Here is a 17,723-nt window from a genome sequence, read left to right as displayed (position 1 = left end):
TTAAAGAGATCGGGTCTGGTTTTTGCTTCTGATATCACTGTCTACTAAATACACTACATTTCTGTTTCAAGTATGCACAGTAATAACCCATTTGACTAAATATCACAACAAGTGTCCCTTTTTTACTTAAACCATTAAAGGTCATTACATTTGTCGTGATCTAAATTAAATTCAAGTTTCATAGTTCACATTTATGAAGCAGAATTGCAATTTTATAGTAACTTTTTAGATGACACTAGAAACTACTAGGGTCATAACTCTAATCTGACTGAAATTGACTTGCCGCATTTCCATATAGTGTTGAACATGTATGCGAAAGTTTATCTAAATATTCCAAACCATTTCCGAGATATAGCTCCGGAATTACGAAGAAGGAAAGCGTTGGGATAATAATGTAAGTATGTTACTGGAAACTAGTATTTATTTGCCATGGTAACTAAATAAAGCTTACCTCTAACATTGCCCCCTAAAAATGAGGCCCGATGTGACAACCCCTTTAGTAGTTTAATATAGGATGTTTCGAAACAGTGTGATAACTTAATGACACGTTGATTGTTGAGCTACATTGAATGTAATTTAATCACCTAAATCTCTCGTTATTTTAGGTATTTGCTATGTGAAGTGCATACCTCATTGAATATACGTTTCATCAATATTAAATACTTTCCAAGTAAAGTAAAATAGACATTTGTATTGATTAAGACGACACTATAACCATCCGTAATTATATTAGCCTTCCTTCCGTAAGTTTTCGGTGGTTTCCGTACAATCGGAATCGGCTATTTCCGTTGTTTGGGCCGGTCCGGGCCGAGCCGGGTTTTATTGATAACCCATAATCATGACAATATGATTTTATATGGCTATGGTAGTCGTCTCTACCAAAGTTTTAAGTCCTGTGTGCCAAGAGCATCTAATTATACAACATATGATTTTAATAAATGGCACAAATTTTCATATCTGAAAATGAAACCCACAAATAATCCATTTGAATACACCAAGGCTGAATGGGATTATTATTACCAATGCAGCCACTAATTAAATCCATATAAAGAATAATAAATCCATTTGTATACACTTAGGCTGAATGGCATTATTATTACCAATGCAGCCACTAATTAAATCCATACAAAGAATGAAATTAATAATTACACACTTATAATCCAGGATGAATATAAGTTAGCACTTAAAATCCAGAAGGAATTTGAAGTAAGTCCAAAAGTGACCTTGATACAAATTCATTTCTTAAAATCCAGAATTTTCTGCCGGAGACAATCCAGCTTAGAAAGTAGATCTGAGGGTATATCCTTCCCCTGTACATTCTGGGCTATGACGTGTATGTCTCTTGACATAGTGTCAAGCTTCCTGTCTATGCTTACTAGGTGTTCGTTTAGTCGGTGTAACATAGAAGAAATGTCCTCATTTTCTGGCATTGACCTTGGCCGCTTGGCATTTGCTGGCATTGTTTCAAGAGGCGCACTTGGTATGTCCACATTTCCAATTGATGGTTGCTGGAAGTGCATGCTAGCGGATTTTAATGTTGTATGTCCTGGAGGTGGTAGGTACATCATGTATGGTGGTTGTGGTACTGCTCCGGTGGGTGTAGGAGAAATTGGCACGAATCCTGGACGATGCAACTTCTTTTCTGTCCCCCCTGAGAGATTCTCAAAAATATTGTCATTCATGACGTATAAACACTGCCTTTTATGCCTGGTTAATCCCGAACGAAAAGAAAAATTCCTATTGCAGCTTGTGCACGTGTTCATTAAAATTTAAAAATCTAGGTTTAATTTTTCAATATTTTGGTGTTTTCAGAAATGTTAATTGTCTAGAAATGATTGCCCAAATGTGCAAGTCCCTTATATATACCCAACACTTAGCCTTTGAATTACCCTCACGATGAAGGACAATTAACACTTTTAATATTTATTACTATTGTGTACCATGTTGGTATGGTCTGTATTGAGTCCTGTTCCTTGAACTTCTCCTCAATTGTTGACTGGTACTGTCCAGGCAGGATTTGGAAGTTTGCTGGAACCCTTTCATTTTTGATTTATGGTTATTTTCCTTACACTTCACCATGTTTGATTGCCAATGGGTCGTTTTATTTCCATGAAACGGTTTCAATCTGTCATGATGCACTATTCTTGATTTGCCATTTGGGGAAAGTCTTATCTCATACAAAAGGTCTGTGAACTTCCTTGTAATAACATAAGGCCCCTTCCAAATAATAGGGTTAATTTTCTTGCTGATTCCTTTATGTCTAGACTTCTCTAAGCACAAAACTAACTGTCCTTTACTAAAATGTGTTTTTGAAAATCCGGGTGTCATAATCACGCTTCTGTCTGACAGCATTCTTTTGCAAATTAGTTCGTGCTATCTGATGCGCCTCTGTCAACTTCTCTTGTAGTTGAATGGCATAGTCCACTGAACTTATCTTGTTCTCTAAAATGCAGCCAAGTGAAATGTCAACCGGGATAATAGCTTCTCGTCCCATCATTAATTTGGCGTGAATCCGGTCGCCTGGTGGACACATCCTCTGTATGCGGAGGTGATTAAATTAAGATTTTCATCCCAGTTTGTTTGATTGGAGTTTACATAAGTAGATTTCATATTTTGCAAAACTTGATTGAATCTCTCTGGTCCACCATTTGCCATTGGCCTATATCCACTAGTCCTCGTTTGATTAATTTCCAAAATCCGACAGACTTCACTGAACAACTTGGATTGGTAATTTGTCCCTTGATCAGAATGTATGTCCAAACACATACCATATCTGGACAAAAATTCATATACGATCTTATGAGTAACGGTACTTACTAGCTGATCTCTGGTTGCGTAACACTCAGCCCACTTGGTAAATCCATCAATGACCACGATAATATACCGATTTCCAGATTCTGTCTCATTAAGTGGCCCCATTATGTCCGTTTGTATATGATCCAACTGTGTACTCTGTTAATGGTGCCCTCGGTATGTTTTTCGGCCTTTTTCGGAATGCACACTTTTCACAACTTTTGATATGCAACTGGACGTATTCCTTCATTTTATACCAGTGATATTTGAGATGTAATTTAGAATATGTCTTTGAAATTCCTAAATGTGCTCCATTAATTGAATCATGACAAGATACCAAAAGTTCCTTATATAGTACTCTAGGCACTATCAACAAAAGCCGATGGTTCTTCGCACTGACAATGTACTTTTTAAATAACACTCCATCAATCAGAGTTAACAGGTCATAATTTAGCCAATAACTCCGCACACTTGGTGAATTCCCAGCTATCTTATCTCTCAGGGGTCGTCTGTTTTCTTCAAGCCACTGTATCACAATTCCTAAATCTGGGACTGCTCTCTGTAATTTGGCCATTTTGACAGGTGAACAATTAACTGTGTTAAACTGTTTGAGACAACCTAAGTTAGATGTTTGCGCTGCATCCTCGGACAACATGTTCATCCAGTATAGCATTTACGTCCTTGTTCAACACCTCCTCGTTATTGTCACCAAAGTTGAAGCTATTTCCACTTTGTACACCATTTAAATCCAGACTATTATGGAATCGAAGTCGTTGAACGCGATTTCGGAAGTACTTCCCAGTCTGTTTTAATCCATGGAAAAGTGTATTGAAACAACCTATCAACTTCATGATTTGCAGCTGCATGAGCACAAAAATACTGCTCCAAAATCCACTATTTTGAGCCTTCACTCGTAATATGACTGGCCTACTCTGATTCCCAATATTCAAGTTTTCATCGAATAAAGGAACAACGTCATTGAATTGTGCAAAATCTCACCAGGAATCGTGTTTCTTCAAACAAGTCTGACACCCCTTACATGGTAAACTTTCAAGTATTGTATTCCCATCATAGCACTGACACTCCTCTGATTCACATGGAATTCTGGACAGGCTATCAGCATTGATATGCTTTTTCCCACTACGATGTTCGATTTTAAAGTTATACTGTGACAAAACCTCTAGCCAGCGCGCCATTTGATCAGTAGGTGACTTAGACGACATTAACCACCTTAAACTGGAACAGTCAGTCCTTAATAAAAATTCTCTACCTAACAGAAAGTGTCTAAACTGAGTTATAAATGTCACTACACCCAACAGCTCCCTTCTTGTGGCACAATAACGTCGCTGTGTTTTGTCAAATGATTTACTCGCAAACATAATTGGTTTTTCAACATAATCCTGAGCTGTATCTGACCATTGCATTTGCGACAAGCAACCCCCACACGAGAAATCAGTATCCACTATGAATAAGCCTGCCTCTTTTGGATATGCTAACACTTCTTCGCCTGTCAATGCAGTTTTTAAGTCCATAAAAGCACTATCCTGTTCTGGTCCCCAGATAAACGCTCGACCGGCCTCTGTTAAGCGATTAAGTGGTGACGCCCTAGCACTAAATCCCTTGATAAAACGTCTGTAATAACTACAAAAACCTAAAAAACTTCTGAGTTCGGTTAAATTCCGGGGCACAGGCCATTCTTTCACAGCTTTAACTTTCTCTTCTGAAGGACGTATTCCAGAACTGTCAATTGTGTGACCTAATATATTTAGGCACCGTGTAAAATATGGAGTGGAGTCGTGGAGTGGAGTGGTGGAGTGGAGTCTGGAGTCAATATTGGAGTCAATTTTGGAGTCAAATTTGGAGTGGAGTCTTTTTTGGAGTCAAATTTGGAGTCGATTTTGGAGTGGAGTCTTTTTCGGAGTCAAATTGGAGTCGATTTTGGAGTCAAATTTGGAGTGGAGGCATGGGGGTGATTTCTCTCAGGCCTGTAGTCACTAAATATATGTAATTGTCTCTTATTGAAACAGTCTTGATTTTATCAATGGGTCTTAAGACAAATGGTCTCTAATTTTATGCGGCAGGATTTTTTTTTAAATGTTAAGGGATTTTGTGAGTGGAGTCTCATTGATGCTTAATGTTACTGAAGTGTTTGGTCTATATTAATTATTATTATCATTTTTGTGGTGAATTTAGGGATGGAATTCCTTGATTTTATGGTCGAAAAAAAAAGCAACACTGGTCATCACAGTTTTCCTGGTTATAAAATTTCTGTTAGAGTCTGTGTTTTAAGACAATTGTCATGTCATTATTGGTAATATTATGGTTTACCAAGGGTATTAAAGTCCCAGAAACACTTTGGATATTATAATTTCAAGTAGCATTTATGTCACGAAGAAAGAATTCAAAGATATCAGCCTCTCTACAAATCTTGTTCGGTCTTTAGCATTGTTTTCTGTAGAAATCTGATCAAACCATTAAATTAAGCATAGTAATTTCCAAACTACTGAAAATAACGAGGGTTATTGCAGGCATAACGTGAAAGGGAACGTAATAGCAATAATTCTAAATAAACACTTAGAACATTCTTTCGATATCGCCCATCAATATGCCTTTGTTGATTTATTTTAAAGTTACAACAAAAGCCTGCGTTTTTGTAAACCAATGTTTTTAGAGATTGGACCAAATGATCGGTCAGTTTGTATAGAAAAGGGATAGGTGATTTGCTCTGTTTTAGGGTGCATATTGGCTCCATCTTACTGTATGTACTGAAAAATATCTGTAATAAAAATGTCACTTTCACAATTGTGTGTAGGTCTACTAAAATTATACATTTTGTATGAAATTTATCAAAAACAAAACAAACAAAAAAAAAAGAACAAGGTTTACGTTCACTGTATTTACTTCAAATATACCCAAAATGCACCATTTGCTGTTCTCATTTTAAACAAGAGCTGTCACTAATGGTGACAAATGCCCCCACAGCATCTTGACCTTTGACCTGGTGACCCCAAAGTCAGTTGGGGTGGTGTACTCAATAAGTACCATCAGCATGTGAAGTTTGAAGGTCCTGGGTGAAGTGGTTCACATGAAAAGTGACTTCATGCAAAAAGTTAACGTTGGCCCCTGTGACCTTGACCTTTGACCTGGTGACCCAAAAGTCAGTAGGGTTAGTGTACTCATAAAATACTATCTGCATGTGAAGTTTGAAGGTCCTGGTTGCAGTGGTTCGCTAGTAAAGTGCCTTCATGCAAAAAGTTAATGTTGGCCCCTGTGACCTTGACCTTTGACCTGGTGACCCCAAAGTCAGTAGAGATGGTGTACTCAATAAGTACTATCAGCATGTGAAGTTTGAAGGTCCAGGGTGCAGTGGTTCGCGAGTAAAGTGCCTTCATGCAAAAAGTTAACGTTGGCCCCTGTGACCTTGACCTTTGACCTGGTGACCTCAAAGTCAGTAGAGGTAGTGTACTCAATAAGTACTATCAGCATGTGAAGTTTGAAGGTCCTGGGTGCAGTGGTTCGCGAGTAAATTGCCTTCATGCAAAAAGTTAACGTTGGCCCATGTGGCCTTGACCTTTGACCTGGTGACCCCAAAGTCAGTTGGGGTGGTGTACTCAACAAGTGCTATCAGCATGTGAAGTTTGAAGGTCCTGGGTGCAGTGGTTCGCGAGTAAAGTGCCTTCATGCAAAAAGTTAACGTTGGCTCCTGTGACCTTGACCTTTGACTGGTGACCCCAAAGTCAGTAGGGTGGTGTACTCAATAAGTACTATCAGCACGTGAAGTTTGAAGGTCCTGGGTGCAGTGGTTTGCGAGTAAAGTGCCTTCATGCAAAAAGTTAACGTTGCGACTAACGAACTAACAAACGGACGGACAGTTGAAAACTAATATGCCTCCCTTCGGGGGCATAAAAATTCTTGGGGGAGGATACCCCCGTACCCCCAACACCACCCCTGCATACTATGAACAAGGTTCCGGCTACTCGCCTGCAATCTTTATAGCTGACTCGAGTAACATGGATATTTGTAAATTCTGACCTTGTTATTTTCTCAATAAATCATTCGTTATTTGATATAGGTATCGTTTATAAATTTTGAATTTTGACCAGCGAAGACCATGGCTGATCATGGTCTGCATTGTTTGCAGAAGGCAGACCTTTTTACATGTTTACTATTTAACAGTCTGAACTTAGAATTTACAAAATGCAAATCTTTTAAATGCAGAATGATGTTTTGTCTTTATTCATAGTTGAGCCACATCATGAGAAAACCTACATAGTTTACTACATTTGCATCGAACTAGATCAGCCTGCACTATTTTCATTCATCTGATGTTCGACATGGTACCCGAGAACGGTGGTAGATCTCTTGTATGCGAGAATGGCCTGCACAGGCATGAAGTTGATCAGAATTCATATAGTTCTTTAACAATTTGTCTTACTCGAATATGGTTTGAAAGCAAATTTTGTATGGAATGAGCAGACGAATCAAGAACCAGACTAGTGCAAATGTATTTTTTTTGTGAATTGTACTATTGTCTATTATAAACATATGCATAACACACAGTATTCTATCCTTCATTAATTTCATCAAGTAATATCGTGTCTTATTATAATGTGTCTCATTATATTATGCCGTTTGTAGTAGATAGTAAATATTTAATTACCTAGTCTTTTTTTCTTGTTTTCATTTTCCGGATTCATTTTAAAAACTTAAAACAATACTTTCTCATTATTTCACATTTCAAGTTAGAAATGTTTATCAATTCTCTCTGAGTAATCTTCAGGCAACATCTGACCCAACATCATAAATAACAAACCATGAAGGAACTAGGGGTCAATCCTGATAAGAATGAGATATCATGCTGAGGTGCTGTACCAGTACCTTCTCCAGCAGAATTTTGTAGAAATCTGTCATAAAGTAGAGAGTGACTTGTTGTTACTAACTATCCAATGTAATGGCAAGTTATTCTTACCAATCTGATAAGGGTCATTTGAGAAAACATCAGTAACTGTTATTGTTATTTCTAGAGGAGTATGATATTGAGCCCATTCATGATTCAACAGTTTACTAGTACATGTAAGAGTGAAATACTTATGTGGATAATTATTTGGAGGTGACATATAAACGTAGGATCATTCAATGAATTTTTAGGTTTTATTAACTATTGAAATAGTTCAATTAATCTTGTTGAGGTCAGTTTTTTTGACTCCAAAACTGACTCCAAAAGCGACTCCAAATTTGACTCCAAAATCGACTCCAGACTCCACTCCACCACTCCACTCCATGACTCCACTCCATATTTTACACGGTGCCATATATTTATGCGCCTTTGGAGTAGATTGCACTTGCTTGGTTTTAATTTCAAGTTATTTTTCTCCAATCTGGTTAAAATTTTATCTAACCTAAACAATGCCTGATCAAAAGTTTCAGCAAAAGTACAAATATCATCCATGTAAATAATCATTGTCCTCCACTGTAAGTTCTTAAACACTAATTCCATACACCGCTGAAATGTATGTGGAGCCCCAGTAAGGCCCTGCGGCATAGTAACGTATTGATACAGACCGCCCCTGCTGGTGCCAAATGCAGTCTTTTCACGATCTCTCTCATCCAGTTCTATTTGGTAAAATCCTGACAAAAGATCTAATGAACTGTAATAATTATTTCCTCCCAAACTTTCTAAACAACTGTCAATTCTCGGCAATGGATAGGCACATTTTTTACTTAGATCATTTAAACCCCTATAATCCACAACGACACGCACTCCTGCCTGTGGGTCCTTTTTCCTTACAAAGCATAAAGGTGCAGACCATGGACTCTTACTTTCTTCATTTATTCCCATTTCAAGTTGTTGTTGAATAATTTTTTCTTCTTGGCCTTCGAACGCTTTTGGCACCCGTCTAGGTGGTATTTTTACAGGTCGAACATTTTCTGCCACCTCAATTGTATGTCGCACTAATGAAGTACGCCCTAAATCTGTGGAGGAACTGGAAAAAGCATTTTTATGTTTCTCCAATAGACACTGCAATGCTTCTTTTTGTGACTCATTGAGATTTTCAGAGGATCTATGGTACAAGTCCTTTAACCCACTCCTCCATTTAGTCATGTCATATTTAATGTCATTTTCACTTGTTTTGGTATTATTGTCCAATATTTCACAGTCATTTAAATCAACATTTTCTCTCAATAAATCCTCTTGTTTAGTTTCATGTAAATATCCCAATAATGACCCTTTTGACAATTTCACTTTTCTGTTAGAGGTGCTAACTAGTCTAATGGGAATTGAATCACCCTGAATTCTCTTTGGTAGCCTGGAAAACCTGGGATGGGCTCGTGGGATGGGCTCATGGGATGGGATGGGATGGGCTGAAGGTCATGGATTCGTGGGCCCAAGGTCAGAGAAATATATAGTGAGAAACATGAATTAAAAGTTCAACTGGGCAATTAAGAGGTCAGCTAAGGATAACAGGGACACAGCCTGTAATTACAATTCCCAGAGTGAGACTCACACTGTATTGGCTGCCAAGAAGGGAAACAAAGAAAGAAAATACAAACACTTAGTCTTCTAACTTGTTAGAATGTACTTCTACGGTTCCAATATAAGTGATGAAAAATTTATGGACTGTATTTTTTATCATAAGTAAAGCAAAAGAGCAATTATTTTGAACAAAATATGACCATTTATTGTCCATTTGGTGTTAATATAAACATCATTTTTTATTATATCTAAAGCAAAAAAAAAAAGCAATTAGTTTGGATAAAATATAATCATTTATTGTCCACTTGGTGTTAATGTAAACATCAAAATCTATTACCAATAAATTGAAAACTGTCATATGTTTGAGAATCCCCCTTTTCATATGTTATAATATGTCTAATATATTAAATTCATTTCTGTCATCTTTTTATTCTGAAATTTGTCAATTATTGTTTTTCTTTTCAGTACTTTTTTTTCAGAACTGATTTATCATAAGTTCCATTTCATATTTCTCTCAAAATGAATTTTCATCAAACATTAATGTTGTAGGTTCATTCTCTTACTTGGGTTAGAGGTCAACTGCTGAATTCATCATTTTTCTCCCTGTGACATATATACATGTAATTCTACCCTTTATCTTCGTAATTCTTCATTATATCAAATTGCTCGGCCAGATCTTATTGACAGTATGGCATGAATTCCCAGGAGTATCATTTATTTTATAGAGAACTGTTCATCTTAAGAAACCTTCGAGAATCTGAGAAAATTTTAGGGGCAAATAAGTTCAGCCCATGTCCTTGAGCCCATCCCATCCCATCCCAAGAGCCCATCCCATGAGCCCATCCCAGGTTTTCCAGGATCCCATTCTCTTTGGAGCAATGAGCACACTTCCCGTCAAAACATTGTTAGCCGGTTGTTTATTCTCTGTAGGGTAAATGATGCCCAATGATGAATTAATTGCACCGAAATTTATAGCTTCCCCAGGTATTATTGTTTCTGAATTCGCTGGAATTGTTACTCTTGACCTTGTGGTCACTCTGACTGCCCTCAAGGGAACTTTTTCAACTAGAGTTCTACACATTTTCCCATTCAATTTTAATCCCTTTTTAGCACTAAATTGGTAATTATTTTCATACAAGAAGTCTAATCCAATTAGTCCATCTTCATGAATAGGTGCAATTAATACAGTGTAATTAAAAGTTTGACACGATGCACTAAATGAAAATTCACATTGTCCATCTATGGCTAATAAACCGTCATCCGCAACTTCAAGACGTATTGAAGGGTCAACTTTACACAACTCAGGTCGCACATCCTCTGGTATTCTATGATATAATGCAGTAGAAAAAATCGTAGTACAGGCACCAGTATCTATGACTAAGTTCGCGCGCACAGTTTGAAAAATATTTACAGGCAATATAATGGAATCACCATCTGTATAAGCACTCCTACACTTAATAGTCTTTAATTCAACTCCACTGTTATTGACCAAGTCTGGGCCGTTAGGCTTGGTCGAAGCTAGTTTTCCGACTTGTTATCTTCCTGAAGGTTTGCCTTACACTCATCTGCATAGTGACCAAACTGCTGGCATCTAAAACACTGTACATCTTTTCTTGGGCGCTGATTTACTTTACGATCCGAGGCTGATCTACTACTTTTAACATTCAACTGGTTCGCAAGATGATAAATCTTTTTGCCTATGTTGGATTTCAGATCTCTACCAAATTCTTGCAGTCTTGCTTCTGTTACGTAAGGTTCCCTGCCCGTGTCAATGTTCCTAATTCTCCCCCTCTCACATCATCTCTGATGCTGGAATAGTTGTCGAGCAATTCTCTTGCCTGATCGATAGTTTCTGGGTCCTGCATCCCAATGAACAAAGCCGCCTGAGAATCCTGAAGTCCCTTAAGAAAGTGCCGAAGGTTTATCGTTTCCCTCGTCTCGTTGTTTGCTGTGGGGTAACCTTTTATTACCAACCTCTTAACCTCTGCCACATATTCAGCCAATGATTCTTTTTCCCTGTTGTATTTCCGGTTTTCTAATTCAGCCAGATAGGAGGAAGTGGAGCGCTTTTCCTGAAATCGCGTCGCCATAAGATGATTTCATCTTTGCATAATTTGACAATTCGTCAGCTCCCAGCTGCTTGAAAGCGTATTCCGCAGCATCACAGCGTAAACTGTTCTTAAGGCGGAACAAACGTTCTCTATTGTCCCACTTGCACGCATCAACCATAGCTTCAAATGGGTGAATGAAACTCTCCCAGGACGATCTGCCATCAAAGATAATTTGCCTAGGTAGAGGAACCTCGTATTTATCACGGCCTCTCATCTGTTGATTTTGCTGCCTTGATGTATTGCTGTTTTCATTCGAAGCTGTGTCCCTTTCATTGACTAAATTTCTTATCTGATTGTCTTTTTCCATAGAAATGTCATTGATTCGTTGTTGGTAATTGCGCACTAATTCATCTCTTTGTAGAGTACTTTCCTGTTCATTTTTGCGTAGTCTCTCACTTAAGGTCAAGTTATCAACTTCTGCCGATTTAAGTTTTTGTCTCAAAAGTTTAACTTCAGCTAACAATTGTTCATGACTGTCATCATCTTCAGTTGTGACAGAATCTTTTTCTTGTTGCTTTTTAGGTCCCATGGTTGTCACTTAATTGTCACCACAAATATATTGAATAGAAATATATGTCCAAATTTCTTATAAGCACGTCTATAAGTCCATTTCCGTCGCTGCCACCAGTGTTGAAAAACGTAGGTTCGGGTGAGGGTGTTTATATTCCATAGATAAAATACACTTAAAATCCAGTTTACTACATCAGTTTATTATGTGATGGATAAATAGTCTAAATGATGGAAATAATGTTGTCAAAATTATAATTCTCCCATTCATCTGGTCTAAAGTCACTTATAATTATAACTGTAAAGTATTTCATTTCTTTGGCTCGGACTTTGAAAATGACAGATTATAGAAACAAGTATTTCATTTCTTGTTTCTATAATCTGTCATTTTCAAAGTCCGAGCCAAAAGTAAAGAATTTCCCCTCCCTAGTTCTGACCTAGGTTTATATACAAAAGCAGGTACCCTCCCATATTTGGAGTGTATCATTTTGGAGTGTATCATAGTGATGAAAGACAAAGATTACCCCTAATATTTATGAGGATAACCGTTGACTGATGGTACCATCCCAAATATGGAGCCACCTCTAACTCTAACAAACCAGACATGTTTACGATGGTACATGATGACAACATACCCTGATAAAATGATACAAAATGATACACACTCCAGACCCAAGCAATTTATGAGGGTAACTGGTGACTGACATCTCTAGTTGCAGAGGCCAAAGTTTCTCATCAGTAGAATCAATTAATAAATCAGATTTAATAAGACTGCTAAATTTACAACAACGGAAAGAGTAACTTTTTAAATAGAATAATGTCCGGGAATCGATATTGTATGAGAGTTCGAATGTAGTAATTTCGGCAGTGAGTATTTTACATGGAAGGAGTCACTTTTTCTATAGAATAATAACCGGGGTCGTTATTCTATGAGATTCGAAGGGAGTCATCTTTAGGGAGTATTTAGGGAGAATTTTACTTGGAGGGGTCAGTTTTTCTATAGAATAATGACCGGGGGGTCGTTATTCTATAGAGTTTTCAAAGGGAGTCAGTTTTTCATAAGGGGAGTCAATATTTTACAGGAAAGGAGTCACATTTTCTATAGAATAATGACCGGGGGGTCGTTATTCTATGGGGGTCGAAATACTTCATTACACCTCCGGCGCTAGGGGGCACATTTCGTTACCTCTCATGAACAGACTCAATCAAACCGAGTCTGCTATTATATTCTTCTTGGCTGCATTCTATACTTCCAGAGGATCCTTTTACGACTTTTGTTGTTCAAATTCAAATATTGAAAACTGAAATTTTTCTAACTTAGTTTGAATGATCTCAAATGATTTCATTGCAGTCTTCCGAATCCCGCTATTGTATAATTATCCGAGAAGAAATCGTACGCCAGAACGTGAATATTTGGGGACGAAAACACCGCAAATCTACCGGCGATTAAAAGGCGAATTTGTCAAAAATAATGCTTCTTCCGAATTAATTATACCCTTTAATGATATGTCAATCACAAACACCAGCTGGAATGTAATATTAAATCAAATTGAAGTGCATACGTTTGTATTTTCGGGAAACAGGTACGCATTTTCCGCCCCCTCCGTTTCGGCTGCAATTATTTCCCTAAGTCGTGCAAATAAAGATTATTTACGCAAATATTATGAAAGGATTGTATCTTTCTCTATGAGAAATAAATAGGATAACACCTCTTCTGTTGATTTCATGCAATATATCTTTCCATTAACCCATGCTACAAAGTTAAAAGGATACACGGGAGCAATTTTATCCGAAAATAGAACGCACGCCGTGCTAGTTAGATGTTTTCTGATCATGTGACCAAAACAAGCTCTTTGGTGTTGTTATAATAATAAACTTCGATTAACTTTTCTAGCAGGAACTGAGTTTTAATTTAAAACGTTTACAAAAGACGCAACTTGGTTTTAATACCGATTATAGATCTACGCGGATAGTGCTGAAGTACTATACTATTTTTGTAGGTTATTTATAGTTTATTTTGGTCACGCAGTGCATTTTTTGATAAAGAGGCTTTCTGAAAGTTAAACAGACTAGAATTACGTAAAATTTATGGAGGACATGGAACTACTTGTTCTTCGGTTTCGGATAAGCATTTTGACCGTAAATTTCTGGTATGGTAAATCTGTGGTCACGCTTCGCTGCCCACAAAAATGATATCTCCTTCCATACTAGTAGTTGTAATATAACCATACTTAACCAATCACATCATTAAGACAATATCTTTTAACGATGATAAAAAAATGATTGTTTGAAAACCTAGCGCAGAATTTGAAATTAAAGAAATGCCTTTTAAAAGCCGTACTACTGCGAGGAAACCTTACTTGCCATACAATAATAACCAAGCTTAGAACTTCTGCATTGATCAGTATGAAATTGAATTAGATACAAGGTCATTAGGTCATATAATTAAAAACATTTTAGTCAAAAGAAACTGTATATTGTTTCATCCAGTAACAACTGACTGTCGAGAAAGATCACTTAAGTGAGTATATAAAAAACTGTTATCATAACATTTAAAACAATGTCACGAAATCTCTGAAATACAGTGTCTGAGAGATTTTTTTTAATGTGTCAAATGATATACTTCTGCGTAGTTCTAACGGCAGTTCATTCCACAGTTTTGGACCAGTAGTACAGAAACTTCTATCATTGAATGTTTTTGCACTTGTTGTATGGATCAACGTAACGACTTTCAGAATTTTCTGACAATCTCAAACTTTATCTAGTAGGAGTATTTCTGAGGACTTCGCAGTTGGTAATTTTATCCTTCCAAGTGATGCCTAGGATCCAACGTAGACATCTCATGTGGTAGGTGTTGAAATGCATATGTTGTCCAGGTTTCACTATCATATAGAAGGGTGCTTTGGACACATGCCTGGTAGACTTTCAGCCTTGTGTTTTTGTTCTCCCAGACTCTCTTGGTGAGCTTTGACATCAGGTTGCCTTACCGACACGGGCTTTTTGATAACATCATCTCATCAGCATCGAAAGTTCTTAGATCTATGCGAGCTTTAAAATTTAAAATAAATCGTAATTCACTAAACCAGATATATGTTTCGTACTTGAGACCTATATTAGAATATCCTTCTGTTGTATGGGATGGGTGTACTGAATATGAGAAGCAATCTCTAGAAAAATTGCAGTATGAAGCTGCGAGAGTTGTTACGGGACTAACCCGATCTGTCTCCATTGAAAAATTAATAGCAGAAATTGGCTGGGTTTCATTAAAAGACAGACGTATTATTCAAAAACTAACTACTGTATACAAAGCAAGACAAGGAAAGCTTCCATATTATCTTGCTGATTTATTTCCTGGAACTGTATCCGAATCAAACTCATACCGACTTCGTAATAGCAATGACTACGTGACATTAGCCCGCCGCACCCAGATTATATAATTCATCTTTTATTCCATCTGCTACTTCTCTATGGAATAATCTTGAAATAGATATTAAAAACTCAGACTCATTGAATCAGATATAGTTCCTAAATATTTTTGTATTGGTGACCGAAATTTTTCCGTATATCACGCACGCACACTGTAGTAACATGAATGCTGATCTTTTTAACAATCATTTACGCAACAATTCTTCTTGTGAATGTGGTCATCAAAACGAAGACGCCAATCATTTTTTCTTTAACTGTAGAAATTATCATACTCAGAGAACCGTCCTGTTTCACGAGACATGTAAATTTCATCCGCTAAACCTACAAACAATTCTGTTTGGGAATGATCGATATACGGAAGATGAAAACACGTTCATCTTTCTACAAGTTCAAAAATATATAAAACAGACAGACAGATTCTAATGACACTTTCTTATATATGAAAATATCTTAACTAATAGATGACACTTTAAAATGCTGGACAAGCCCCAACTCTCTCTCTCTCTCTCTCTCTCTCTCTCTCTCTCTCTCTCTCCCTCCCCCCCTCTCTCTCTCTCTCTCTCTCTCTCTCTCCATCAATTAATTAACAAATTATTTCAATATTATTAACACAACTTCGCATATTTATTTTGTTTTCTCCGCCTAGTTATATTATGTTATTTCTATTGGGAAGGGTCGTTTACTGATGTTGTGAGAACTTGTGGCCCGACCCATTTTCTTGGCTGTACATGTACATTTTTGATGTTTGTTGTTATAAATGTTAAATATTAATAAGCAATAAAATATGATTAAATTAAATTACAGCTTACAGATGTTTTTTTTCACTCATGCGTGATCTTATTTGACCAGATTTTGACCGAGTACAGGACTCACTTAAATGATCTTTCTCGACAAGTCAGTTGTTACTGGATGAAACAATATACAGTTTCTTTTGACTAAAATGTTTTTAATTATATGACCTAATGACCTTGTATCTAATTCAATTTCATACTGATCAATGCAGAAGTTCTAAGCTTGGTTATTATTGTATGGCAAGTAAGGTTTCCTCGCAGTAGTACGGCTTTTAAAAGGCATTTCTTTAATTTCAAATTCTGCGCTAGGTTTTCAAAAAATCATTTTTTTATCATCGTTAAAAGATATTGTCTTAATGATGTGATTGGTTAAGTATGGTTATATTACAACTACTAGTATGGAAGGAGATATCATTTTTGTGGGCAGCGAAGCGTGACCACAGATTTACCATACCAGAAATTTACGGTCAAAATGCTTATCCGAAACCGAAGAACAAGTAGTTCCATGTCCTCCATAAATTTTACGTAATTCTAGTCTGTTTAACTTTCAGAAAGCTTCTGAGATTCAACTTTATCAAAAAATGCACTGCTTAAGTACAAATTTGTCGTAATCTATATTTTATAACAAAACCAACGCGTATGAAAATGAGCATGCTTGCTTTGATCACATGACCAAAACAATTTTCACCACGTGACCAAAATAAACTATAAATAACCTACAAAAATAGTATAGTAGATCTACTTCAGCACTATCCGTGTAGATCTATAATCGGTATTAAAACCAAGTTGCGTCTTTTGTAAACGTTTTAAATTAAAACTCAGTTCCTGCTAGAAAAGTTAATCGAAGTTTATTATTATAACAACACCAAAGAGCTTGTTTTGGTCACATGATCAGAAAACATCTAACTAGCACGGCGTGCGTTCTATTTTCGGATAAAATTGCTCCCGTGTATCCTTTTAACTTTGTAGCATAGAAATGGGTTAATGGAAAGATATATTGCATGAAATCAACAGAAGAGGTGTTATCCTATTTATTTCTCATAGAGAAAGATACAATCCTTTCATAATATTTGCGTAAATAATCTTTATTTGCTCGACTTAGGGAAATAATTGCAGCCGAAACGGAGGGGGCGGAAAATGCGTACCTGTTTCCCGAAAATACAAACGTATGCACTTCAATTTGATTTAATATTACATTCCAGCTGGTGTTTGTGATTGACATATCATTAAAGGGTATAATTAATTCGGAAGAAGCATTATTTTTGACAAATTCGCCTTTTAATCGCCGGTAGATTTGCGTGTTTTCGTCCCCAAATATTCACGTTCTGGCGTACGATTTCTTCTCGGATAATTATACAATAGCGGGATTCGGAAGACTGCAATGAAATCATTTGAGATCATTCAAACTAAGTTAGAAAATTTCAGTTTTCAATATTTGATTTGAACAACAAAAGTCGTAAAAGGATCCTCTGGAAGTATAGAATGCAGCCAAGAAGAATATAATAGCAACTCGGTTTGATTGAGTCTGTTCATGAGAGGTAACGAAATGTGCCCCTTAGCGCCGGAGGTGTAATGAAGTATTTCGACCCCCATAGAATAACGACCCCCCGGTCATTATTC

The 17,723-nt window shown here is 36.8% G+C and overlaps 1 protein-coding gene across 1 annotated transcript in view; it reads right to left on the bottom strand.

The window, feature by feature from the left end:
- Nucleotides 1-11,308: 11,308 nt before the first annotated feature.
- Nucleotides 11,309-17,723, bottom strand: part of LOC128557346 (uncharacterized protein DDB_G0271670-like) — a gene marked incomplete at its 5' end in the record, with an annotated part of 8,270 nt that continues 1,855 nt past the window's right edge. The window contains 2 exons of the mRNA XM_053544643.1: nucleotides 11,309-11,862; nucleotides 15,642-15,693. Coding sequence (XP_053400618.1) covers nucleotides 11,309-11,862; nucleotides 15,642-15,693 — 606 coding nt within the window. The remainder of the gene's footprint in view (nucleotides 11,863-15,641; nucleotides 15,694-17,723) is intronic.

This window comes from Mercenaria mercenaria, chromosome 5 (assembly GCF_021730395.1).
Source record: "Mercenaria mercenaria strain notata chromosome 5, MADL_Memer_1, whole genome shotgun sequence".
NCBI lineage: Eukaryota > Metazoa > Mollusca > Bivalvia > Venerida > Veneridae > Mercenaria > Mercenaria mercenaria.
The sequence above is the reverse complement of the archived record's forward strand: the minus strand, read 5'-3'. Positions and strand labels throughout refer to the sequence as shown.